Source organism: Macaca fascicularis, chromosome 6, assembly GCF_037993035.2.
Source record: "Macaca fascicularis isolate 582-1 chromosome 6, T2T-MFA8v1.1".
NCBI classification, from domain to species: Eukaryota; Metazoa; Chordata; class Mammalia; order Primates; family Cercopithecidae; genus Macaca; species Macaca fascicularis.
In genome coordinates this window covers 178,213,052-178,239,965 of record NC_088380.1, presented here as the reverse complement: position 1 = coordinate 178,239,965, position 26,914 = coordinate 178,213,052, and the positions used below count along the sequence as shown (strand labels likewise).

At 55.9% G+C, this 26,914-nt stretch overlaps 1 protein-coding gene across 2 annotated transcripts in view; it reads right to left on the bottom strand.

The window, feature by feature from the left end:
* The window catches only part of FGF18 (fibroblast growth factor 18), a 38,130-nt gene extending 11,635 nt beyond the window's left edge, over window positions 1-26,495 (bottom strand). For both annotated transcript variants that reach the window (XM_005558515.5, XM_073995208.1), the window contains exons 1-3: window positions 25,911-26,495; window positions 25,699-25,735; window positions 10,000-10,180 (exon numbers count right to left, since the gene is read on the bottom strand). In XM_005558515.5, the coding sequence (XP_005558572.1) occupies window positions 10,000-10,180; window positions 25,699-25,735; window positions 25,911-25,942 (250 nt within the window). In that variant the 5' untranslated portion in view covers window positions 25,943-26,495. The remainder of the gene's footprint in view (window positions 1-9,999; window positions 10,181-25,698; window positions 25,736-25,910) is intronic.
* Between the last annotated feature and the right edge of the window lie 419 nt (window positions 26,496-26,914).

Genomic DNA, 26,914 nt, shown 5'->3' with positions numbered 1-26,914 from the left:
AGGGTCTGCGCCTGGCCGTCACGCCAGGGGAGCCAGAAGTCTGTTCTCTCCCCGACCGCAGCATGCGATGGAGTGACCTAGACTCCACTCAGCACATGACATCATGAGGAGGGAGCCGGGCCAGAATTATGTAAAGTCTTTGGGGAGTAATAGCAGCAGCAGTTCTCAGAGAGAGAGAGAGAGAGGGAGAGAGGAAACGAGACAGAGAGAGAGACAGGAGAAGGAGAAGAGAGACACCACCCAGGCCAGGTCCTCAGCATCACGCACCCACTCCCATGACCCAAGCCCCCAGGATGCTGCTCTCAAGAGCTGTAAACCTCATCCGGGCTCAGGCACAGCTCCATTCGAGAGGCCTGCACCAGGCCAGGCAGAGGAGCTGATGACATTATCTCACCCTGCTCATCAGACTTCCTCATGGCCCTGGCCGGGCCACTGTCCCCTCCAGCCTGCACGATTCAACAGCCCCCTCCCCTTGCCATTCTCACCCCCATCCACCTCTCCTCCACACCACAGCCAGAGGAATCCTTTCAAAATATAAATTTGCCAGGCGCTGTGGCTCATGCCTGTAATCCTAGCACTTTGGGAGGCCGAGGCGGGTGGATCACCTGAGGTCAGAAGTTCAAACCCAGCCTGGCCAACATGATGAAACCCCATCTCTACCAAAAAAAAAAAAAATACAAAAATTAGCCGGTCTTGGTGGTGCACACCTGTAGTCCCAGCTACTCGGGAGGCTGAGGCAGGAGAATCACTTGAACCCAGGAGGCAGAGATTGCAGTGAGCAGAGATCATGCCATTGCACTCCAGCCTGGGCGACAGAGTGAGACTCCACCTCAAAAAATAAAATAAAAAATATATCAATTTAATTTTGTCCCTTCTCTGCTAAAGACCTCCTAGGGATCCCCAAGCCACATAGAAGAACATGTAAACTCTTCACTGGGACCCACAAAGGGCACACAGCCTGGCCCCTGTGGGCCAGCCCCGCCTCCCTGCCTTGTTGCTCCCCTCTAGCACACCAAGCATGCTCCTGCCACAGGGCCCCTGCACATGCCGTTCCTCTGCCTGGGGGCTGCTTTGCCCAGAGCTTCCAGAGTGGCTCCTCATCTCCTAGGTTGTGGCACAAATATTGCCCCTCAGAGAGGCCTTCCCAGACCATGATGTCTAATGCTGGCACCACCCTCCCCAGCCCAGCCCTACCCCATCCCCCTGCTCCATTTTCCTGAGAGCTCTTGTCCGAAACTCTTATTTTTATTGTCGGTCTCCACCCAGCAGAAAGTAAGCTCCACAAGGACAAGAACCTGTGTGTCTTATCACCACTCTGACTTCCAATGCCTATCCCACGCCTGGCTCAGAGTGACTGACCGGCAAGCCAGTTTTAATAAGCTCATCAGCAGCCTTGTGGTGTGGAGATGACTAACACCATTCACTGGCTAATGAAAACGAAATTCAGGGAGGTGAAGTGGCTTGCCTGACTCACATGGCTGGGAAGAGCAGGGTAAGGTCTGAGTCCAGTGTCTGATTTCACAGTCAATGCGCTTCACTACTGTGCACCTTCCTGGTGTGACTCTCGGTGCCACTTGCAGGAACCATGGGTTCCCACCCACCCATCCCCAGCCTCAGGGACACAGCAGAAAACCTTTTCCCTCTCTGGGCCAGATCTAGGTAACCTCTGAGGCCTCTTTCAGTTCTGCCCCACTGGAAAGTATCAGTAACTGACATTTCTTTAGAGTTTATGATGCGCCGGGCATTGTCCTAACTACCTTACATGCATTATCTCATTTAATTCTTACCACCATCCTAGAAGGTTTGAACTATTGTTATTATCCCCAATTTACAGGTGAGAAAACCAAGTCCCACAGTCACACAGTGATAGAGCTGAGATCCCAGCCCAGGCAGTCCGACCCAGAAGTCTTGGGCTTTGCCTGTCTACCCCAGCCCTCACTTCTCAGAGGCCCCAGCCCCTTTCCTGAGGAGCGAGTGAGTGAACAGTGAAGGAGGCAGGAGGATCTTCTCTTTGGCCCCACTTTCTTTGGGCAGCAGTTAGTGGACGGGGATGTCCACCTTCCCTCAGCTCCACTTCCAAATGACTTTGAGGAAGGAGGGAGCCCCTAGGGTCACCCTGAGAAAGATACCTTTGATATCGGGAGAGGGGGAAGCCCTCAGGACCACCCAGGGCTGGGATGCGACCACAGCCAGAGAGAGGCAAGGCAGGTTTCAGAGCTGATCAAGAGGAGAAAAGGCTGCATGAAACAAGAGGAATACAAAAAGGGAAACCCCGGGCCACAGCTGCCCGAGAAGGAGGGCCCACAGAGCCTGTCTCCCCAGGGCTCCACACAGAGCAGGAGCCCAGAGGCCAACCAGGGCTGGGGCCAAGGAGAGTGGTGTAAAGAAAAAGGGCTCAAAGGCTCTGCTCCCTTCTCCAGCATCCAGAGAGGAGAGCAGCAAAGGGGAAAGAGCGCAGGAAGGGAGCTGGAGAGAAAACTTTCTACAAAAAACTCACGTTGTCTCTTCCCACTTTAATACCTGCAGCAAAAATGACTAAATAATGATGGTAACAGTGACTAGTTATCTGAGCATCTACCATGTGTCAGGCAATGTTAAGTGTGAATGTGGGGTGGTGGCTCAAGCCTGAAACCCCAGGACTTTGGGAGGCCAAGGCAGGCAGATCACCTGAGGTCAGGAGTTCGAGACCAGCCTGACCAACGTGGTGAAACCCTGTCTCTAATAAAAATACAAAAATTAGCTGGGTGTGGTGGCGTGTGCCTGTAATCCCAGCTACTCGGGAGGCTAAGGCAGGAGAATCACCTGAACCTGGGAGGCGGAGGTTGCAGTGAGCCGAGATTGCACCACTACACTCCAGCCTGGGCTATAGGGCAAGACTACATCTTTAAAAAAAAAAAAAAAAAAAAAAAAGAGTGTGAATGTGGAATATTTCATTTGAGGCCGGGCGCGGTGGCTCAAGCCTGTAATCCCAGCACTTTGGGAGGCCGAGGCGGGTGGATCACGAGGTCAGGAGATTGAGACTATCCTGGCTAACATGGTGAAACCCCGTCTCTACTAAAAATACAAAAAACTAGCCGGGCGTGGTGGCGGGCGCCTGTAGTCTCAGCTACTTGGGAGGCTGAGGCGGGAGAATGGCATGAACCCGGGAGGCGGAGCTTGCAGTGAGCCGAGATCACGCCACTGCACTCCAGCCTGGGAGACACAGCGAGACTCCGTCTCAAAAAAAAAAAAAAAAATTTCATTTGATCGTCACAACAGCCCTATGAGATAGGAACCATTACTCCATTTTACAGATGAAGAAATTAAGTCAGTTATGCAGATAAGTTAAAAGGACCCGATTTGAAAGCAGGCAGAGCAAGGCCAGAGCCAGTTTGAGACAGATGGAGATTCCGACTGAGGGACGCAGGCAGTGGGAACAGACATTACGCAGGCTGGTGATGACAGAAAGGGGAAGTGGCATTGACTGATTGATTGATTGCTTGACTAATCCCAGTGTGCTTCCCCAGCCGGGTTTCCCAGAGGGTGATCCGGGGCCTTGCTGTGAAGACTTTGGGTTTGAAGGGTGGGAAACAGCAGGGAAAGACTCAGAGAGGCAGCCAGAGGCCTGGAGAGAGACACAGCACAGAGACAGAGCTGAATCCCACAGACACAGGGGACAAGACCCAAAGAGGCGGAACCCAAGGAACAAAGCTGGAGGGTGAGTTTGTTTTCCCCAAGCCTGGGGTAAAGTCCCCGAGACCCGCAAGAGCAGCAGGGGAGCTGGGAGCCAGTGAGGGGCTGGGCCCCCGGTCCGGGGCCCTGCGAGGGCTGGACGGTAGCTGACCAACTGCAAAGATCCCAGTGCTGACACAGCTGCTGGCTGCTCTCCAGGCGTCTTCCCCCAGTGAAGAACCATCCTCACTACAGACAGCACTGAGGGGTCACCCTGAGTCAGCCCTCCCTCCTTCCCCACTGAAGGCAGACCAGGTCTTGAGAGAGGGAGAGAGAGGCGGAGTTGGAGGAGAAGGTATCCTTGCTGGAGTCGCTTCCCCGTCCACTGTAACACACACACCCATGCACACACACACAGACTGCTGTATATGGTCTTTTCTCAAAGGTGCCCACAGTTCTCTTTCTCCATATGGACACACCAGAAAGTCGGGGGGAAAAATCAGTAGGGTTCATCGGGAGCTCTATTTAACCCTAGCTGTAGCTCTAGTGCCGCCATGTCAGTCAGGGGGTTGGTGAGGTGTGGATGGTCCTCCCTGGGGATAGAAGTTGTGGGACATGAGCTCAGAGGGGCAGGGGTTTAGGTGGAGATAGGAAGTTCCATTCCCAGCTGGGAGAGCTCCTGAAGAAAGCTGGGTCTGATGATCGCCCTATCCCCATTGCACAGTGCAAGGTTGGCTGGATAGAAAGGAAGAGTGGTGGGAAAGGAGGGAGGGAGCACTGATTTGCCAAGTACCTACTGTGCACTGAGATCTGTGCCAAACAGAAAGAAGCCCCTTTGCCCCAATGCGCCAGGGGAAATGATATCTGCCACGCACCCCGACACACACAGACGTCAACCGTACATTCACTTGCTCAAGCATACACTGAGAGCGTCTTCGTGGTTGGCCCTGTGTACTGGGGATGCAGGAGTGAACAAGACAGACAAAACCTCCACCCTCCAGGAGTTTACACTCTAAACACGGGAGACAGATAGTGGGTAACTAAATATATAACAGAAGGTCAGATAGTGACAAGTGCTAGGAAGTGGGGACAGAGCTGGGAACTCTCTGATAAGGCGACAATAGTACAGAAGCCTGAGTGGGTGAGGGAGCAGGCCAGGGGGATATCTGGGAGAAGAGCATTCTCAGGACAGCAAATACAGAGGCCCTCAGATGGACAGCGCTAGGGCGTTTACAGGATGCCCGGAAGGCTGCTGTGGCTGCGGCCACGTGAGCAAGGAGCTGAGGCAGAGCCTGAGGCTGCCACAGGATCAGGAGCCAGGCACACCAGGCCTGCAAGCTGACTCAAGGACATGAGTGTTACTCGAAGTGAGACGAGCACCTCTGCGCTGTGGAGGAACTCGCTCACATTTTGGGATGTGCGTGGAAAATGGACCGTGGGGGCTCAACTCTGAGACTAGGGGTCCCTGCTACGTCAGCCACCCAACCAGTCCAAAGGACCTCTGGCAACTACCGGAACGAGGGAAATAGGGAGGAGAGGACCTCCTCCCAGCTCCACCACCAACTCAGCAATAGCCCTGAAGCCCCCACCTTCCTCCCTGTGTGAGCCACTGAGGGCAGCCCCCGGTTCCACTTTGAATTGCCCGTACATATTTTATGCATCCTTCCGGCCGCCTTTAAAGGGGCCCTGCTCTCTGCCAGGCCTTGTGATGGACATGGCGACATGGCAAAGAACAAGACAAGGTCACTCCCTCCAAGGAGCTCACACTCTCACAGGGCACCAGCCATGTCAACAGATGGTTCCACCGCAGCAGGACCCTTGTTGGGACAAGGGCGAGCACAGGGGCTCCGGGGCTCTGCACCCAGCCCGGGGGCTCAGGGAAGCATCTGCACGGGGGCCGCTGACTCCCTGCGAAGCTGGAATCACAGACTCACCCCATGCCTGAGCTGGAGGAAGCTGCAGAGTACCAGCTGCATACCCTTTACCCCACCCACATTACAGGTGGGGAAACTGAGGCTCAGGGAGAGAACGGGTGGGCTCACAGTCATGTGGAAAGTTCATAGCCTAGGTTCTTCCTACTCAAAGTCAGCCTCTAGTAAGGAACAGGGGGCCCTAGACTGAAGGCTCCTTGATGACTGGGACGAGGCATGTCACTCACCACGGCAGCCGCCTCCCCTGGTGCTTGTGCTTGGTAATTTATGTTGAATGAATAAGTGAGTGAGGGGAGACACACCCAATCAGGGGAGCCAAAGGCCCTCCTCCCTCATGGGGCAGACCTTGCTGCTGGGAGTCACTGGAGGACGCCTCCTCTACCTGCATCTAACCTGCCAGGGTCCCGCTGACAGCAAACAGGAGCACCGCTGCTTCTTCCCTCAGGTCCTTTCTGGAAGCCTCTGGAGCCAGTACCTGATGGCAGCTCCTCACCCGAGCCCACGACAGCACCACCGCCCCACACACCCACAGTAAGGAGGTCAGGTGGTGATTATTAATACTGGTTTAATGATCACATAATCTTTGAGCAAAAGATTCTCCCATTTCAATTTCCCTGTTTGTAGAAGAGGAAACAGGATCAGAAAGGCTAACTCAGATCCACGGTCTCCCACTCGAAAGTGGTGGAGCCAAGATTCAAATCCCATTGGATTCCCGAGTTGACAAGCTCAGTCCTCCAAATACCATCTCCCTGGCTAGCAGGGCCCCTGTGCTGGCCTGCCCAGGGTTATTCTGGGCGACGTCAGTCTGGAGGCTGGCCGACGGCAAAATGGGGTTTTTTCAATCATTTTTTTTCTCAGAGAAATCTTTTTTCAAATAAAATCAGGCAGGAATATCCAATCATAAGGTTTCATAAACTTTAAAAGCAGAGTTGCCCCAGAAACTCCCCGATGCTGGAGTCTCCCTGCGTGTGGGCTCAGCTGGCTCCTCCTTCTGAGGAGTTGGTGCCTCCCCCTCTGGTCACATCCCAGGCTTAGGAACATCCACCTTGAGGGCAGGTGGAGGGGGCCTTCTCCTCCCCACTTGGCAGATAAAGAAATTAAGCCCAGACATGGAGGCTCTTCCCCAGCTCTGCAGGATGCTCAGCGGCAGAGCTGCGGCTGGAACTCAGTGTCCTGCTTCTCATTCCAGTGGTGTTCTTTGACTGGCAACTGCCTGCAGGACAGAGTGTCCAGCACCAAGGGCAAGAAGAGGGGGGGCTGATATTATCCCAGGTGGGCAGGATGTCCCTGCCCCACAACCTCCCACCTGCCAGATATTCAACTACCTAAGTCTCCAGCCCTCTGGCCAGCTGTGCTCTCCCTCCAGAACCCAAAGCAAGGCTGAGAAAGTCCCTTGTTCCTGGAGCAGCCCACTCTCTGAGCCCCTCAAGCTTTTCGGTACTGGGAAAGCTTTAGGGGGCCACAGGGAGACCCTCTTGCAGAATACCAAGGTGCGGAAGCCCCACTGACATCTAAGCAGATTTCACTGAAGGACCACCCACTGCTGTGCAGCAGGCCAAGAGCCCCTGAGCAGGGCACCCAGACCCTCGTGCCCACCCACAGAGCCGGCACCTCAGGATTCTGGCCTTTACAGAGGCAAATCTGAGTTTCTGAGTGTCCGTGTGATTCCAGATTCCAGGTGTTTACAGGGATGTATCCGTGGTGTTTGCTGAGACTCTGAGACTGCATGTTATCAAATCACACGATTCTGACAAAGTGTGTGGTACATCTCAGACTGCATCATTCTCAGTGGGAGCAGGTTCCTCAACAGAACTGTCCTGGGCGCCCTGGCCGCCCTCCCCCTGAGACAAGGCGGGCCCCTAATGCAGGGCAGCCCCACCCTCCTGCCCCGGCTTGGCCACATAAATCACCCTCCCAATAATATTTGTATTGATGATCTAGATTGGAAGCCTCAGTTGGCTCCATTGTCTCACTTCCTCTCCCCGGGCTCACAGCTGGGGTCCCTTGGCCTCATCTGTGTCTCTAATGTGGCATTTAAATGGAGCAGCAGCAGCAAGGCCCTGCACTGCCCTGGGTGTCGGGGGGTGGGAGGAGTACAGAAACATATTCCTTGAGAGAGGATCATAAAATCTTAGAAAGTGTGGTGCTGGCAGAGAAGCCAAGAAGGCCTAGTCCCTAGGTCCTGGAACTGCCGCCCACTGGCCCCACCCAGGCGCTTGTCAGATGCAGCAACTTGGGCCCCGCCCCCGAGACCCACTGAACCAACACGGGCATTTGGACAGGATCCCTTTGTGGTCACACGCATGTTACACTTAAGAAGCATGGCGGGGCGCAGCGGATCATGCCTGTAATCCCAGCACTTTGGGAGGTCAAGGCGGGTGGGTCACCTGAGGTCAAGAGTTCGAGACCACCCTGGCCAACACAGCGAAACCCCGTCTCTATTAAAACTACAAAAATTAGCTGGGCATGGTGGCGGATGCCTGTAGTCCCAGCTTCTCGGGAGGCTGAGGCAGGAGAATCGCTTGAACCCGGGAGGCAGAAGTTGCAGTGCGCTGAGATCGTGCCACTACACTCTCCAGCCTGGGCAACACAGCAAGAGTCTGTCTCAAAAAAAAAAAAGAGAGAAGAAGAAGAAGCACTGCTTTAGCCCAACCATTGCATCATGCAGAAGAGAAACCAAGGCCCAGAGAAGGCAAAGGGCTTGTCTGAAGTCACACAGCAGGAAAGATTCTCTGAGTTCCCAGTTCAGGCAGAGGGAATGAGAGGGCGAGGTGCTTCTGGGGTGAGGGGCCGGCCATTTCCGGGCTCCCCTCCCTCTCGAGCTCCCGCCTCCTGTCTCAGGGTGTGGACAGATGGTTCAGACCAGAGTCTGACCCCCCTGTACTCTCCCAGCCTGGAGGGGCCAATGAGAGCTCTGGGGACTCCCCAGAAGGGCACCTCCTCCCGCCACGGCCAGCCAGCTGCCCCTTCTGGCAGCAACTGGACAGCAGATCCCAGGGAAAACCACCACCTGGGTCAGCCCAGCACAGCCAGGCGTCTGTGGAGGGGGGCACGAGGGATGGGAGGCCCCATAGAGGCGGCCAGCAGAGGGCCTGGGAGAGGTGGGGAGGAGGGAAGCTGTGGTCCGAAGAAGGGAGGCAGAGCTGGTGGGGAGGGGGACAGAGAGGTGGACAGAAACAAAACAGGGAACGGGGAAGAGCCGGGAAAGGAAGAAGGGGAAAGAGAGTGGAAAGGGAGCAGAGGCGGTGAAGAGTGATGTCGGGGAGAAGGGAGGCAGCTGGTCCGGAGGTGCACAAGCCCAGTGTGGCCCAGCCCTACCCAGCCTGGCCTGGCCTGGCCCAGCCCCCAGTGACGGTGCAGCTGCCACACTTGGGCCCTACTATGAGGTCAGTCCTGCCCCGGGGCTGAGGGAAAATAAATGGTGTCCAAGATAAAAGGTCCAAGAAATTATTTGTCTTGTTGTCATGTCCTGACTGCAACGGGCAGGGCTGGCAGGCAGGCGGGGCATCACCCCCAAAACACTCAGGCTGGCAGGTTTGGCCCCACACACAGGACCACAGCCCCAGATCCCCAGAACCTGGGCCTGAGAAGGCAGGAATGGGTGGGGGCAGGTGCTTTCCCAGTGAGTGGCAAGGACCAGGAGGCCTCGCAGCAGTCTCCGCTTTTCCTGCCTGGCAATTTTAAATAAATAATCTGTGTGGTATTTGCTCAGTGTCTGTCTAGGCCAGATGCCCTCCAAGCTCTGGGAAGGCGGAGCGCTGCCTGTTTCGCTCACTGCTGAGCACCTTTGTGGACCAGGGCCTTGAGATGTCTCACTCCTCCCAGCCATTGCAGAGGCAGCACAGGCAGGGGAGTGGGGAGAGCTCCCAAGTACTCCAGGAGGGTTGGGCAGTTCCAGGGTCAAGGGCAGGTCAACAGGACCATGGCCCAAGGTGTTACGCATGCCACGTATCACAGGTGCACAGGCTCAAGCTCAAAGCGCCCATATGCACACGTGCACATAACACACACACTAGGCTGATTTCCACCACCAGCAGCTTCCACAAAGCATCACCTAGAGGCTCCTGCCCCTTGAAGTGGCCAAACCTGGGGCTGGTGAGTGGTGGCATGGGAGCAGCCACCTGCTTTAGGCCATCCCAGGCAAGCCACTGATACCACAGCAAATGCCACTTAGGGGGCATTTACCAGCCAAAGATCTTCTCATTCACATCTTCAGTAAGTACGCCTGACAATGCTCTCAAGGATTCACTATTGCATCCCCATTTTCCATTTTACAGATCAGGAAACAGACCCAGAAAGGATCAGTGCCAGGTCCAAGATCACAGAGCCAGGACCAGCAGAGCTGGCATTTGCACTTGAGGTCTCTGAGGCCAGGAAGGACATGTATACGGGGTAGGAGAAGAGGGTTGGCACATACCATACTTGTCCCCATCCTCGCCGCGGGCACTGATCCTGCGGCCCAGGACCTGGATGTGTTTCCCACTGGTCCGGCTGTAGAGCTGGTACAGCCGCAGCTGCTTACGGCTCACATCGTCCCGAGCCCGCGTCTGGTTCTCCACGTGGATGCGGAAGTCCACGTTCTCCTCGGCAACCAGCACCTGGGCAGGGAAAGGGACATAATGAGCCACCCCAGATGTCCCAGACCCACTGCATGCAGGAGCCAGCCACGCTCACCACAAAGACCAAGGGCATGTCTACACCGGCTCTGAGCCAGGCCGTGGCACACACTGATAACCACCCCCTCACTACCCCCATTCAAAGACAAGGCAATGGGGGCTCTGAGAGGTGAGGCAAGTTGCCCAAGGTGGTCCAGCCAGAAAGTGGCAAAGCTAAGAATCAGGCCTAGGTCTATGTGACAACAAAGCTTCTCTTTCCACCACAGCCCCCAGTTAAAGCAAGAACAATTCTCGGTAAAGTGGTGGGGCAGAGCCCCTACCCTGATTCCATCCCGGGGTAGCTGTGAGGACTAAGTGAGCAAATGGGAAGAAAAGTACTCAAATCCATATGGAGACGGGTGAGGAACGAGAGGGGACGGAACGCTGCATCCATGGGGAAAGAGGAAGGCCTGGAGAGCCTCATCCAGGGAACCAACAGGCCAAGTCCTCTGTGACTTCGCCCCCTGCAGCTGATGCTGGGGTCTCCTCCCCACACCCTAAGGGTCCTCATGCTCGCTCCCACACCATTTGCCCACATCCTTAACTCCTCTGGTGAAGCCTTTGTTTTGCGTCTGCCACCAAAATTCCAGCTCCCTTGAGGCTTAGCTTGTGCCTGTGCACATCCTTCAGGAAGCCTTCTCTGGTTACACCAACACACACCGTGCTCATCTTCCTTCCCCTCTCATTGGGACGACTTGCACCTGCCTCCTCACTGGCCTTCTGCTTTCACTCTCGCCTTCTGGTAGTCTCTCTTTACCAAACCCAATCCCCTCTTCATACTCTCCGGGGCCTCCCATCACACTGTGGTGAAGGACTCCTCCAAGGCCTCAAGGCCCTGCAAGGCGAGCCCCTGAATGCTTTTCCACTTTCCTCTCCCACCACTCCCTCCCCACCAGCCACGCTGGCCACTGGCCACCTTGGCATGACTCTGGGCATTCCAAAATCAAAGCACACTCCTGCCCCAGGGCCTTTGTACTTGTTCTTCCCTCTGCTTTGATGCTCTTTCTCAGATCCTTACATTCTAACCCCTTGAGCTCACTCGGGTCTCTGCTCAAATGTCACCTCCTCATGCAGGCCTTCCTGGACCCCTTTCTGAAGCCACCTCCAGCTCTGACACTCTCCCTCCCCCCACCATGCTTTGTGCTTCTTTCCAGCACTTATCTGGGTTCTGTCTTTTGGCCCCAGTAGACTGGTAGCACCATCAAAAAAAAAAAGAGAGAGAGAGAGAGAAAGAGAAAGCTGGAGCAGTGTCTCTCATTTGCCACTATATCCGCAGCACCTAACACGGTAGAAACTCAAACCCTTCTCGAATGGATGCATGAACAAATGTTGAAAAGGCCTGGAGTCCTGTTGTGCCATTTAGCATTGGGGCAGGGTCCCCTGTACCCTTCTGGTTGTATGCATGTCCTATCCCATGTCAGCCATAAGGCTGAGCCATTCCTGAAGCCCAGACAGCATGCTGGGTTTGTCCCCTGCGTGCCCACAAAGTCTATCACGATGCTAGGCACAAGGGACCCCCATTCCCACGCTGGCACAGCCCCACTCAGCCCATGGCAGAGCTCTTAGGACCCTGGCTGCCAAAACATCTGTCTCACCTCTCAGCTGTGAGCTGCCAAGGGCAGGCCTGTGTTTCCTTCATTTGCTACAGTAGGATCTCTGTCCCCAAGCAGACCTGCATGTATCTCCTGATCCTGGACTGGGCCCGCAGGTATGTCGGCAGGACCACATTGTTGAAGCTTCACGATCGTCCTCAGGGCGGAAGCATCATCCCACATTACGGATGAGGAAACTGAGCAGTAACGCAGAATTAACCCCAGGCCTTGTGACCCCAAAGACTGTGTTTCCTGTGCCCCACCCCTGCAGGCAGCCCCAGGCCACTGCCTTGCAGGGCCCTGCCTGCCCCACCAGTGCCATCAGGAGCTGGCCCTGGGTTCAAAACCCAGGGTGTGCCACTCTCCAGCTAAGGAACCTTATGCAAGTTATTAAACTCTAGTGCCTGTTTCCTCGCCTATAAAATAGGGTGATGATAACAGCACCCTCCTCGTGAGTGGCTGAAAAGATTAAATATATAAAGCCATATATTAAGCGCTCAGAGCCGTGCCTGGCTCACTAGGGGTAACTAGTGGGAGAACACAAAGGAGTTTTTCACGGGGCTCTAGGTGAAGCCCTGCAAACCAGATTAGCATGTGGGAAGATGCTATTGCTTTTCATAGTCCTGACAACCATGCACCATGAGAACGCTTTTCACCCGCACTGAACGGATGCAGACACTATGGCCCAGAAAAGTTAAGTCCATTGCTCCAAACCACACAGCCCAGTGAGGCAGGGCCTGGCCTGCTGGCCCACCAAGTGTGCCCCCTCTTCACTTCCCCCTCCCCTCAGTGGCCACACACATCACCACTCCACCACTGGCAGCCCGGGTCTGATACCTGGGGCCCACCTCCTTCCACATCCTGCTGCTCAGGGACAGAAGAACTCCAGTGCCCCTGAGGCCCACACCTGGTGGGCATTTGTCCGGAAGATGCCCCACCCGTGGCCTTTGACCTTCCTGGAATGACTTCCAGAGGTGGCTAGCCCTGTCCCCTCCCCCAAGGGCAGGCCTCTGGCGTCCCCTCCCTGTCCTCCAACTCTCCTCCTGCTCACAGGAGACCTTATCGACCAGAGGTCAAACCAATCTCCTTCCCCCGGGTCCCCGAGGGGAGCTGCCCTGCCCCAGAAGCCGGCCTCCCATTAATGATTTTCTCCCTGGCCCACTGGACAGAGGCAGCGTGGGTGACCCAGGGTCAGCAGGGGCTATCGGGTGGCACTTCCCCAGGATGTGGGAGGGAACAATCCATCTTGCCCAGCTCTCACCATTGAAGCCCCACTCTGTGGCCAGATCAACTCCCAGGGAGGCGGCGGGGGGTGGCCTCTGGTTTGGAAACAAGGTCCGTTCTCCTGGAAAGGCAGGAGGCACCCCAGGCTTCCCAGGCAAGACCTCTGGAGGGTGTGACACCCCCCACCCCAAAGCCTTTCCTAGCCCCACCTCCCAGGCTGGGTGAGGGCCCCCAAACACTCTACTGCAATGGCTTATTGTCCCAAGTCCAGTGTGACTGGTTCATCCCTGAATCTCAGTTCTGCCCTCAGAAGGCAACCAGCAAACGCATGCCAAAAGGCTGAGGCCAAAAGCGAGGGAAACCTGGAGGCCAACATCAGCCCTCCCACTCACCAGCCAGAGTGCCCCACAGAGGGATGTGTTAAGGCAACTGACTGCTCAGCATTCCTCTGTTCCAGACACGCTGCTAAGAAGACCCCTAGGCCAGTCACGGTGGCTCAGCACTTTGGGAGGCCGAGGTGGGCGGATCGCTTGAGGCCAGGAGTTCAAGACCAGCTTGAGGAGTTCAACACCATCTTAACATACTGAAACCCTGTCTCTACTGAAAATACAAAAATTAGCCAGGTGTGGTGGTGCACGCCTGTAATCCCAGCTACCCAAGAGACTGAGGCCGGAAAATCACTTGAACCCGGGAGGCAGAGGTTGCTGTGAGCAGAGATCACACCACTGCACTCCAGCCTGGGTGACAGAGTGAGAATCTGTCTGAAATAAATATAAATAAATAAATAAATAAATAAATAAATAAAATTTTAAAAATAAGAAGAAGAAGAAAATGACCCCTAGACATGGCACCTCAATGACCCGTGGAGGTGAGCACCAGTTAAAGCCCATTTCAAGGTCTGCAGCCAGAGTACATGCATAGTGGGGCTGCCTTGGGAACATCCACTTCTCCTGTGCTACTAGCCGGGTGGCAGATCACTTGGCTCGGTGCCCTGCAAGGGGGACCTATCTTCAAGGTCTTCCCACTACAGTCAGTGTTGCTGTCGGCCTGGCTAACACCCCTCCAGGCATACAATGATCAGGGGTGTTGAAAAGCTGCGGTTTGAACAAAATCAAATTGTTGAAACTCTTTTTTTCTTTTTTGAGACTGAGTCTCACTCTGTCGCCCAGACTGGAATGAAGTGGCACAATCTCGGCTCACTGCAACCTCCACCTCCCAGGTTCACCTCACCTCCCTGATTCTCGTGCCTCAGCCTCCCCAAGTAGCTGGGATTACAGGTGCCCACCACCACACCGGCTAATTTTTGTATTTTTGGTAGAGATGGGGTTTCACCATATTGGCCAGGCTGGTCTTGAACTCCTGACCTCAGGTGATCTGCCCGCCTCGGCCTCCCAAAGTGCTGGGATTACAGGTGTGAGCCACCATACCCAGCCTGCTGCAACTCTCAAAAGGAGAGAAGGGTTGGTGCATAAAGCAAGTCTTCGACGGAGACAAGGTGCCTTTTGTCATTCTACCTTGCCTGCCACGCCATGCACATGGATTATCTTTTGGGCCTAGGGTCCTCTTCAGCCTAAGATTCCAGTTGTCCCCAGCCCCTGCTTCCCCTGCCTCGAGGGCTTCCGTCCTGGTAGAAATCTTCACTCTTCCAATGCAGCAAACGCACAGAGGCAAGGAGGCCCCAAGAGGCTCAAATCCCTCCCCCAAGCCTGCCAAGGTCCCCCGGCCCTGGGGACAATCATGGGGCTCAGTGGCACAGAGCCCACCCACCTTCTGCCTTTGGTTCCATCCTCTCCCAGTGCAGGTCTTAACACAAAACGTGATGCCATGTCCCTGCCCGGGCTCCCTATTACCCAGGACAACAGCCAAGTGTCATCCTTACAATCAAGCCCCGTCTACCTTGCAAGCTTCCCCTCTTAGGCACCTTGGTAAGAACCTTCCACGGGGTGAAAAGAGGTTGAGGTGAGCCCCCAGCCTAGTGCCAGCTTCAGGGATCAACCAAGGTACCATCTCACACCAGGGCATCCAACAGCCTCCATCACTCCCTCTGGCCTGAAGACCTCAGCCTCTCCAGCCCACTCGTGGCTGAAAAGCATGTTTGGGATTTTCCTCTTTCTTCCTGGCCCCCCTTTCCACCTCCCACAAATGTGCATCACATCACACATCAGCTATGTACACACACCACACAGGCAACACTAACACGGCAACCAGCACTGACTGACCTTAGCTGTCACCTGGCTTCACCCTCAGTCAAGCAACTTATTTGACTTCTTTAGCTCTCAGTTTTCCCATCAGCAAAATGGGAACTGTTTACAATACGTATCTCAGAAAGAGATTATATTAGTAACAATCATGACTCTTTTTCCTTTAGTTTTGTTTTGTTTCTTAAACAGCCACTGTGTGTTGAGCACTTCCTCTGTGCTAAGAATCTCTTGAGGGACATCTTCGTATGTAATGCCCAGAACAACCCTATGACTTGCTACGATTTTTTTTTGAGACACAGTCTTACTCTGTTGCCCAGGCTGGAGTGCAATGGTGTGATCTCGGCTCGCTGCAATCTCTGCCACCCAGGTTCAAGCGAGTCTCCCGCCTCAGTCTCTGGAGTAGCTGGGATTACAGGCGCCTGCCACCATGCCTGGTGAATTTTTGTAGTTTTTAGTAGAGACGGGGTTTCACCATCTTGGCCAGGCTGGTCTTGAACTCCTGACCTCATGATCCACCCGTCTCGGCCTCCCAAAGTGCTGGGATTACAGGCGTGAGCCACTGCGTCCAACCTGGTACGATTATATCCCCATTTTACAGAGAGGGAAACTGAGGCTCAGAGAGGTTACAACACTTTTATGTCACAGAATTGGTGAGAAACTAAGATTCAAATCCAGCCCAGGCTCTCTCCTGCTTTGCCCTCACCTGCCACTGTTCTCCCTCCTCTTCCTCACCCACCTCCTTTCTACTTTTCCAGGATGACAACTGGTTCAGGCCACAGGCCACAGTTTGGGGGCAAGGAGGTTGGAATATTGTCCACAAAAAAGCTGAAGCCCTTAAGCCTTCTGCTGCCACTCAAGAGAGAGGGATGGGGCCCCACAGCCTCTCCCGCCCAGGTCCCCATCCTCTGATCCTTGAGGCTTCATGTAACCCATGCTCCTGTCTCCAGGCAACCTGCCCAGAAAGGGAAGGTTTCCCTGGTCCCAGGAGGGGCAGCCCCCAGACTTTCAGCCACATTCCACACCACCTGCCTCCTCCAGCAGCAGCAGCAGCAGCATCGGGCCAGCCAAGGCTTTCAGATCTTCTGCAAACTCTGGATTCAAACTGGAGACCTTCACTCCTCTCCAGCGAAAATGCAGTCTCCACTCTGGAGAGAAAATCCACTCTCTCCACCTGAAAATGCAGCTCCCCTAACTCTTCCTGGACTCTGGCCCAAGGGGCACTCTCTGGATTACTGTAATTGAGAGTGAAGCTCACATTGGCTCCCACTGGCTGGGCACCTGCCCCCATGGCAGGCCCATGTCCACTCCTCACACAACCTAAGCAGCCGAAACTATTACTATCTCTGTGTTCCAGGTGACAAAGGAAGACACAGAGAGGCCATGAGACTGGCCCAAATTGAACAGAAACTGACAGAGCCACAATCTGAACCCATCTCTGGATCTGAAGCCCATGAGTTTCCCATGGACGGAAAGGGGAGGAGGAAGGCTGGGCCCACCCTGAATCTGAGTGTGGCTCCAATGGGTGCCCCCACGTCCTCAACCCCAGGCTTCTGGCCTCTTGCCTGTCACACTCCGCACACCAACTCAGCCAGGACAGACAGTGATGCCGCAAAGGGCCCTTCCCCACCCCCCAGCCTGTCCATTAAGCTCCCAGGGCTATCAATGTATTGATTGCCGGGGCTGAGCCATCAGCAGGGGAGGGGGCGCTGCAGGATAGGGGGCTGGGCCTGAGGGTTGGCTTCCTCTCCCCATACATCAGCCTTCATGGTACAGATCGTCAATATGGGCCCCGCTGCTGCAGGCAGTCAACCCTGGAGCCATAAAGACGATGCCCTGTTCTCTCCCTCCCTTTCCTCTTCCCACCGATCCCTGTTTCAATTCCAGCTCTCTAAAGCCCCCGGGTAGGGAGAGTAGCCATCCATGCCCATGAGATAACAAACAAGCCCTTTATTCCAGCATTCAAAACCCACTACAGTCTTTTCCATCACCCCCATTCCTGGGAATGGATGCGCCAGCCACCCCAGTCACGCGGAGGCTCACAGTGTCCTCTTCACCCAGTTTGCTCTTATTTGAAGATCTGCATGAAGCATCGACCCAGGCCAGACCCTCTTGCCCCAGAGTCTGGTTCCGTGCCTGTCATCAGAGTCCCCACTGCACCCTTGAGCTCTTGCTCTCCAGCACATACCCCCGTTCTTCTCAAGTCTCTAAGGGCTAGGATAGGTGCTGGCCCTTGCTGTGCCCCAGCCCCTGGCACAGATGAGTGGGTGGGGGGAGTCAGTCTGGGTCCCCACCCCCAGAGAACCTCTCCGCCAAACCTCCACTCACTGACCCAACATTCCTCCAGCATGCCAGGTCTGTGCCAGGTGCCATGGTGCCTGCAGCACAGGTCAGACCTCCCTTTGACTTCCAAGAACCCGTGGGCTGGTGGACAAGCTGGCCTTGAGACACCCCAGAGTTGAATGCAGATACACAGCTCGCGTTTACTCAACACTTATCATGAGCCAGGCGCTATGCCAAGTGCATCCCCCGGGCAGGGGGAACTCACCCTTCCAGCAACCCCGGGAGGGAGGTTCTGTCCTAATGCCTACAGGAATGATAAGTCACAGAGAGGCCAGTCAATCACTCAATCACATGGCCAACTGAAGCGTGCTGGGCCTGGAACCCATCCATCCCCGTGAGCCCCGCAGAGTGCCCTGGATCAAAGACAGTGGCCAAGTGCTATGCGATTCCAAGGCAGAAGGTGGGATGGGGATTGGGGGAAACAAGAGCTGCCCAAAGTATGTGCCATCTCTTCATGGAAGAAGAGCCTTGGGTACCTTCTTCATTCCCCTCAAAACCAGTCCAGGCCCAGGTATGCAGCAAGTGTCCCGTAAATGTTGGTGGATTGTTGATGATGAGCAGCACTATATTTAAGTGCCTACTACATGTCTGGTCATCAATTACTCCTACCAACAGGCCAGGGGAGTGGGATTAGTATCCTTAATTTGCCCATGGTGAGGAAGAGGAGACTCAGAGAGGTTAAGGGCCTTGCCCAAGGCCACACAGTCTTGAGTGGTAGAGTGGCAATTAAGTCCAGACTAAGTCCAAAGCCTGTGCTCCCAACTCAGACTGGAGGAGGCCTGATGCCACTGAGCCAAGGAACACGTCCTTTCTAGCTTTCTCTAGCACCCCATAGCATGTTATGTACCTAACACAGACAATATCATTGATTGAACAACTACTTTTACTCAATTATTCATGGAGTGTTTTGCCATTGTGCTAGCTACTCTGTGTGCAATATCCCACTTAGTTCTCACAATAACCCTTAAGAAGTAGGTATTTCTCTCTGTTTTTTTTTTTTTCAGATGGAGTTTCGCTCTTGTTGTCCAGGCTGGAGTGCAGTGGCGTGATCTTGGCTCACTGCAACCTCCGCCTCCCAAGTTCAAGCGATTCTCCTGTCTCAGCCTCCTGAGTAGCTGGGATCACAGGCACCCATTAAGCCCGGCTAATTTTTGGTATTTTTAGTAGGCATGGGGTTTCACCATGTTGGCCAGGCTGGTCTCGAACTCCTGACCTCAAGTGATCCGCCCATCTTGGCCTCCCAAAGTGCTGGGATTATAGGCGTGAGCTACTGCACCCGGCCAGAAACAGGTATTTCTCATGATCCTATTTTACAGATGGGGACACTGAGGTGTAGAAAATTGAAGGTTAAGGAATATTTGCTGAGCAGCTGCCAAGAAGCACAGCCAGGATGCAACCTAGGTTTCCCCTACGCCAAAGCCTATGCATTCAAGCATTACAGAAGCCACTGACCTCACCTCACTGATACCCAGGTGTGTAAATCAAAGCTCAGAGAGAGAGGTCAGTGAGCCTAGGCCAGAGCCAGGACTGGAACCCAGGTATTCAGGGATTCTTCTCTGTGGCCCACGTGGGGTTGTCTTTGGCCCCATCCTTGGCACAACAGCATTTTGAATGGCCTGAGGCCTTTTGCCACTGAGATGTCAGAGCAAACACACTGCTAGCAAGCCGGACCGAAGCCCAAGGGGCCTACTGACCTGCTGGGGTTTCAGAACAAATCCCCATGCTCAGGCCCAAAGTGCTGACAGGCCCAAGCCCCTTCTTTTTTTTTTTTTTTTTTTTGAGACAGAGTCTCCCTCTGTCACCCAGGCTGGAGTACAGTGGCCCGATCCCAGCTCACTGCAAGCTCCGCCTCCTGGGTTTACACCATTCTCCTGCCTCAGCCTCCCGGGTAGCTGGGACTACAGGCGCCCGCCATCTCACCCGGCTAGTTTTTTGTATTTTTTAGTAGAGACGGGGTTTCACTGTGTTAGCCAGGATGGTCTCGATCTCCTGACCTCATGATCCGCCCGTCTCAGCCTCCCAAAGTGCTGGGATTACAGGCTTGAGCCACCGTGCCCGGCTGGCCCAAGCCCCTTCTAAGGCCAGCCCTCCCCTCCATGCACTGCCACGGGGTCTTATGCATTAGAGAAGAGCTGACACAGCAAAAGCTAGGAGCATACAGAGGTTCCTCAGAGCAGCCCTCACCCACAGAAAGGAGAAATCAACACCTCCCCTCCCACAGTGACGACAAGACAGCAGCCCTGGGGAAGGACTCACTATACCTGCTGGGGGCGGGCAGGGGGCAAGGGAACCCTCCTAGAGTAAGAGGCATAGGAGCGTGGTCCGGACTACAAACAAGAGTTTGGATCATGCACTGTCCCTCCACAACTATCTGAGGCAGTAGGGACGGTTTCCTTGGTTGCTTTTTCCCATTGTACACATGCAGAAGCTGAGACCCAGGAAGGTTAAGTAACTTGCCCAAGGTCACACAGCAAAGAGAAGGCAAAGCCACACTCCAGAGCCCTCAGACAAGTAAGCTTGAGTCCTAGAGTCGGGCAGACCCAGAGCTGAATCCAGCTCTGCCTCTCTCTTGCTATGTGACCAAAAGCAGGTTACTTCATGCCCCGGTGCCTCTCTTTTTCTTCCTCTGTAGAACTCCCTAGTTCCAGGCTGGTTGTGAGGCTTGACCTGGATAATGTGCAAAATCACATGGCGGGCCGGGCGTGGTGGCTCACGCCTGTAATCCCAGCACTTTGGGAGGCTGAAGCAGGCAGATCACGAGGTCAGGAGATCAAGACCATCCTGGCTAACACAGTGAAACCCCGTCTCTACTAAAAATACAAAAAATTAGCCGGGCGTGGTGGCGGGCGCCTATAGTCCCAGCTACTTGGGAGGCTGAAGCAAGAGATGATGTGAACCCAGGAGGCGGAGTTTGCAGTGAGCCGAGATCGCGCCACTGCACTCCAACCTGGGCGACAGAGTGAGACTCCGTCTCAAAAAACAAAACAAAACAAAACAAAAAAGCACACGGCAGCCGGGTGCGGTGGCTCACGCCTATAATCCCAGCACTTTGGGAGGCCGAGGCAGGTGGATCACCTGAGGTCAAGAGTTCAAGACCAGCCTGGCCAACATGGTTAAACTCCATCTCCACCAAAAACACAAAAATTACCCAGACGTGGTGGCATGCAGGCTGAGGCAGAAGGATTGCTTGAACCTGGGAGGCAGAGGTTGCAGTAAGCCGAGATTGCACCATTGCACTCCAGCCTGGGCAATAGAGCAAGACTCCATCTCAACAACAATAACAAAAAAAGCACTTGGTCTGTAGTGAGCGCACTATACCTGGTGGCCACCATGAATACTGTTGTTGTTTTTGGTGGCTTGATGTGCCTGCACCCCAATTTTCCACACCCACAAGTCTCCTGCTAGAGGACTAGGTCAGAACCAAAAGGCCCTGCAGAAAATGGAAATCTCTTCCCGATCCCCCTCTAGTCTCCCTTTGGGGGTCCAGTGTGTCCTTGGAGCTGCCCAGGGCAGAGTAGAGGCTGCATCTGTGACCCTGATGGGTTGCCCCAAGCCTGCTGACACTGGCCGTGCCAATCACAAGAAATTCTAAAAATCCACCTCCTTATCTCAGAGCGGGTGACACTCCCGAGCTTCAGGAATGCTGGTGGGGAGCCCCGCCCCGTCCCCCTCCCCCACCTCCTCTGCTGGGGAAAGGCTGGAAGAGGACTGCTGAATTCTCCAGGCCCCAGCCCCCAAGTATCCCCCTCTAACTCTGGGACCCTCTCAGATCAACACATTCCAGGAGGATCAGGACCTGCAGACTCCAAGTCAGACACCCTCAAGCCCAGAGACGCCTACCTGGGCTCTCAACATCCCCCCCTACACCAGAATCCAAAGAGAATCTCACTACAGAGCCCTAGCATGTCCCTAAGGACTCCACGGGCACACCAATGTTATTTCTGAATAATTTCAGGATCCTTTGAGAAGACAGTCCATCTGCTATGGCAGAAAGAATACAAGATCTTGAATCCAGCATGTTGGGTCTTAGCTATGACCCTGAACAAATCCCTTCCTCATTCTGTGCCTCGGTTTCTCCGTCTGTGAAACAGAATTGTTACCCTCTCTTACCTTGCCCTCCCTGTAGAATGGTTGAAAGAACTGAACCAGCTTCCCAATGTAAGGGACACTTTAGAATTTCTACAAGCACCTTCTTTTTCCTTCACGCAAATCACTGCTCCTTGGACTCAGTTTCTTCCCCTGCTAAACGGAAGGAAGATGTACGTGCCTGCCTCACTCCACTCCACAGTGCTGGGAGAGGAGGGAGCAGAATAGACAAGACTCTGCTCATCTGGCACTTTCTCCCTTTAAACTTAGAGGCCAGGGACTGACCAGACCTTATTCCCAAGGCAGCAAGAAGCAGGCTCCCAGCAAGCATGTGCTGAATGAATACCTGACTGTGGATGGATGGACGATGTTGCTTTAAGAAATTAAAAGGCCAGGTGGGTGGCTCACACCTGTAATCTCAGCACTTTGGGAGGCCAAGGCAGGCAGATCACCTGAGGTCAGGAGTTTGAGACCAGCCTGGCCAACGTGGTGAAACCCTGTCTCTACTAAAAATACAAAAATTAGCCCAGCATGGTGGTGTGTACCTATAATCCCAGCTACTTGGGAGGCTGAGGAGAGTCACTTGAACCCAGAAGACAGAGGTTGTGGTAAGCCGAGATCACGCCACTGCACTCCAGCCTGGGTGACAGAGCTCAAAAAAAAAAAAAAAAAAGTGCCATCCACTAACAGAGCATCGCATCCTCTTTTTGTCCCAAAGGACACTGTCTCCAGCTTCCCCATCCTAGCCAGCTTAAAGAAAGGGTCTAAACCTCACTGAGGAGGCTGGGTGTGGGGGTGGTCACGCCAAGAGGGGGCATGGAAGGAAACTTCCAAACTTGAACACTTCTTGTGGTGAGAGAGGAAGTGGCGCTGCAGGAGGGACAAGGGGCTAAGGGGCTGGCAGGAGGGACAAGAGGCCGGGGATGCCCCCCCGCACCCCGCCCGGCCTGGCCTGCGTCATGCCTGGTCTGTCTGGGGAAGGCCAGGACCTAGCTGAGCCTGGCGGCAGGAACAATGTCAGGCAGGTGCCGGCCGAGCTGCGGGAAAGGCCCAGCCCGGTGTCATTGTCAGAGCTCAGCCAAGTGCAGAAAAGCAATTTACTGGTCACGCCGCTTGCTCCCCACGGAAATTTTTAAAATTCTTCCAATTTGAGCTATCTACGGTGTCCCGAGTCGTGTGGAGAAGGGATGAAGGGATTTTATTAAATTCCCAGCTTCCTACTTCCTAGGGTGGCCAGCGGGTGAGGGCGGGGCTCACCACTTCGGGGGTGGGCAGGACGGTGTCTGGCATTGAATGTGCTCATGGAAACGTAGCTGGGGGCAGGGACCCATTCTGAGCCTGGTAGCGATGGACAGGAGGAAAGGAGGGGCCCAGAAACTCCACTGCTGAGACTGGACCTGTCCTGGAAAACACTGAGGTGGGGGAGGGAAGGGTGTAGGCACATCCATTTCCCAGCAGCCACAGTGTGCCTTCCTGGGAGGATGAGAACTGGCAAAACTTCCCCACCCCTATCATATACCAGTTTAACTCCATGACCAACCATTTCACAAATGATGCGGCGAAGATTCTGGGGATCCACAGAGAGGGAAAGATGGCGCTGGAGCTGGGGTTCAGGCCTAGGCCACTGGATCGCAAAGCCCTGAGCCCTTCCCTCCACGCAGAGAGGCTTCCCTGGGCCCTGCTCACCCTAAAGGAGCTTCAGCTGCTACCCGCTAAGTGTAGCCTACCCAAACCTCAGCAGGGAACAGGCCTCAGATTCCTGGCAGTTAACATCATGTGGCTCCCACCCCTCATTTCAACCATTAAGGCCACCCGACTTTTGTTCCTATAGTGTAAATGGGGACATAAGCCTGACAACCTTGCCCATAACTCCCAGGATAACATTTCTTTCTCTTTAGGGGTCATAGATGTTTTGAAACTCTGTGGGGAGCAGACAACCCTCTTCCAGACACAGCACATTTAAGCACCATTTTTGTGCAATGTTTCAGGGGCCTCCCCCTCCCACAATCCCATCCTTTGACACTCCAAGGGTACATGGACCATGGGTTAAAAACATCAGTCCTATGGCACTTTGGATGCAGAAAGGCCGGTGGGGACAAAGGGGCGATGGAAGGGGGAAGGTGGAGGTGGTGGGGAGAGGAGGTTCCCTCACCTGCTCTAAGGCTGCCGTTTGACCTAACCAGGGCAGACCACCCAGCTCTTTCCCAAGATGCTGGCTCTAGCTCTGGCCAGGAGGTGGAGGTGGGATGCAGAGTCCACGCTCCCTCCCTCCAGCTCCCCCAGAGAACACAAAGACCACACAGCAGCCCCTCCTGGGCCCCACTTCAAGAAGAACCAAGAGCAGCAGGCATCCAGAGGCTTGAGCCACACGTCTGCAGGCCTCCCTGCTACTCCATGCCCATTTCATCACTCCTGCCCCCAGGCTCAGAACTCTGGAAAAGAGCTCTTGCCCAGGTCAGACAAGCAGACCCCCTGGAGTGACCCCGGGGCCTGCCCTCTGCTTGGGGACTCAGCTGCAGACCAGGCAGGCCATGCCTGGCACTGGCCTCCCTCTTTGACACCAGCCGTTCCCCACCCCCGCCCCCATCACCACACAGGGTCACATCTGCTTTGGCAAACAGCCAGTCTTAAGTTACTGACTCCAGTTATATTGATTCAAGGAGTCACTGGGGACTCCAGCCTGGCCAACAGGAGGAAAGAACCCATCAGTCCGTCCACCCTTCCGTCCCCAAGCCCTACTGGATGCCCCCAGCTCAGTGCCTATCAGGAGGGTAACAACCCTCTTCTGGGTGTGGAGGGAAGATAACAGGCCCACCACCGCCAAACACGGCGAGAGGCTGCTGAGTCCCAGCAGTGCTCAAGGCACACAACACTCCTTGAGCCAGAAAACCGGGAGAACCACCAATTTCCTGTGCTTAAGACTTGCTCTGGGGATCTCCTGAATCCAGAAGGCTAAGGTCTAAGATTCTTCTCTAATCCCGGAAAGCCACCTGCCTTCCACCGAGGGGGAAGGGTCAGACAACCTTCTTTTGGCCTGTGTCCAGTTCCTCCTGGCCTGGCCCCTTGCAGCGCTAGGTGGGTGGGGGCTTGGGGAGCTGACGCTTCCTATTCCCTTTGCCCGCCGCCCCCCACCCCCAACATGCAGAGGCAGCCCTGGTCTGGTTCTAATCGGGGCTGAAGTCGGCTCCCTTTTTCGCTCTTCTCTCTCCCTCCCCCCAACCCTTTTTCCTTCATTTCTACGGCTTTGGAAGCCAGAGCGTTCCAACTGTCTGTGTGCCAAGACCTTCCCGAGTCTGAAAGCTGCTGAAGTAACAGATCAGATTTTAGCAAGTGCTTTCCAGGCTGAGCGCCAAGCCCTCTTCTGATTCACGGAGAGCGAGCGAACGGGGAGCAGGCGGGGAACCAACGAGGGCTGCACCACCTTAGGCGAGGGAGTGCGGAGCGTGGCCCGTCCGGGAGCAGCCTCGCGGGCAACGGCCACTCGGCCTAGGCGCCCTCGAGGTTCCCCTTGTCCCGGGCGTGTGTGTGTCTGTATGTGTGTCTCAGTGCTGCAAGAGCCTTCAAAACCACAGAGTAATTTACAACTGAAGCTTTCTCCCTGGACTCGAAATCCACTCGGCTGAAAGCCTTTTTGTTTGGAAGCGGTGATGTTAAGGGAAGGTTGGCAGAGAAAATCCCTAGGTCCTACCCCTCGCTGACTGCGGGCAGGGGTCTTAGAGCCGGGTATATTGCTGCGGCTGAACCCGCCGGGTCTGCGGGATCTCCTTCCAGCCGAGGCCGACAGGGGCCGCGACAGCCAGCGCCGCCTCGGGCCCCGCGGCAGAGCCCCTTGCCCTTGGCCGGTCCCCCGCCGGCGCAGGGCGCGCGCGGAGCCGCCCTTCCGCGCCCTGGGAACAGGTGCACTGGGCTCGGCGCCCAGGAGGGGTGGGGCACAGGGAGGGGGCGCGGCCGGGGAAGGGGGGTCGGCGTGCACCGCGAGGCAGGGGCGGGAGGAGGTCAGAGTCAGGAGCCCACGTACCTGTACCTGGAAGCACAGCAGCAGGAAGTGTAAACACCTGCGGGAAACAGATGGAGAAGCGGTCAGTGGGACCTGAGGAGGGGGGCGCACGGACAGACAGACACTCGGTTGAACAGTCAAGCGAACGGACGGGCGGGTAGACAGAGGCACAGGGCACAGGCACACGGACAGACGGCCAGGCAGGGTGGGCAGCCCCGCGCGCGGGCGCTTACAGGCAAGTGCAGGCGGAGGGCGCTGAATACATCGCTGGGCGGGAGGGAGGCGGCGGCTCCTAGCCCAGCCTGCACATGTCCGCTCCGCGCGGCCGGGACCGGGCGCCTCCGCCGCCGCCGCCGCCGCCGCCGCCGCTGCTGCTGCTCCCTCCTCGCCGGCTGCTGCTGCTGCAGACTCTGCTGCTCCGGGGCGCTCCGCGGCGCGCCCTGCGGCATCAGCGCCCCGCGCGGCTCCTCCCGAGCGCTGCGCCCTCCGGGCTGGCGCAGGGGCTGCGGGGCGGCAGCCGCTATGCAGGAGGCGCCTGGCTGGTGCGGGGAAGCTTGCTTACTGCTGGCCGGCCGGCCGTCCGGGCGTCCGTGGGAGGTTGGCTTCCCGGCTCAGTTCGGGGACAGCATGCGCGGCGGGGCTGGAAGCCGGGTTGCACTCTCCGGCCCGGGCGCGGAGCTGCGTGAGGCCAGGGGTCAGCGCTCCGGGGTCGGGGCGCGCGGCTGCAGCACGAAAGCGTCACGGCCGCTCCGTCTGGGCGCCCGCCGGCTCATGTCTCCTCCTCCGCGTCTCTCCGGCCGTGCGCATCGCCGCCTCCCACCACTGGCGGCGGCCGGGGCGTTTTCTACGCGCGGGCGGCGAGGGGGCGGGGGGCCGGGGGCGGGCCCGGGCCAGAGCCGGCACAATGAGGATGCGGGGCCTGGGGGCTCCCCCCTCGGGGCGCGGCCGGACGGGCGCTCAGCTCGCCTGGGTGCGCCCAGCCCACATCAAAGGCGGCCCTGCCTGCTCGCCTGCCTGCCGCGGCCTCTCGCTGCCTCCTCCTCCTTCTCCCGGCGGCTCGGGGTTGGAGGGGAGGCGCTCAGACTCTCGGCGACGGAACCGGCAGCTCCGAAGGGGCAGGACCCACGAAACTGAAGCTGGTGAGCGCTGGAAGCCGTCGGAGCTCTGCGCCCGAACGCAGTGACCCGCTCCTCCGCGCAAACGTTGCCCAAACTGGGCAGGCGATGCTTCCCAAGAA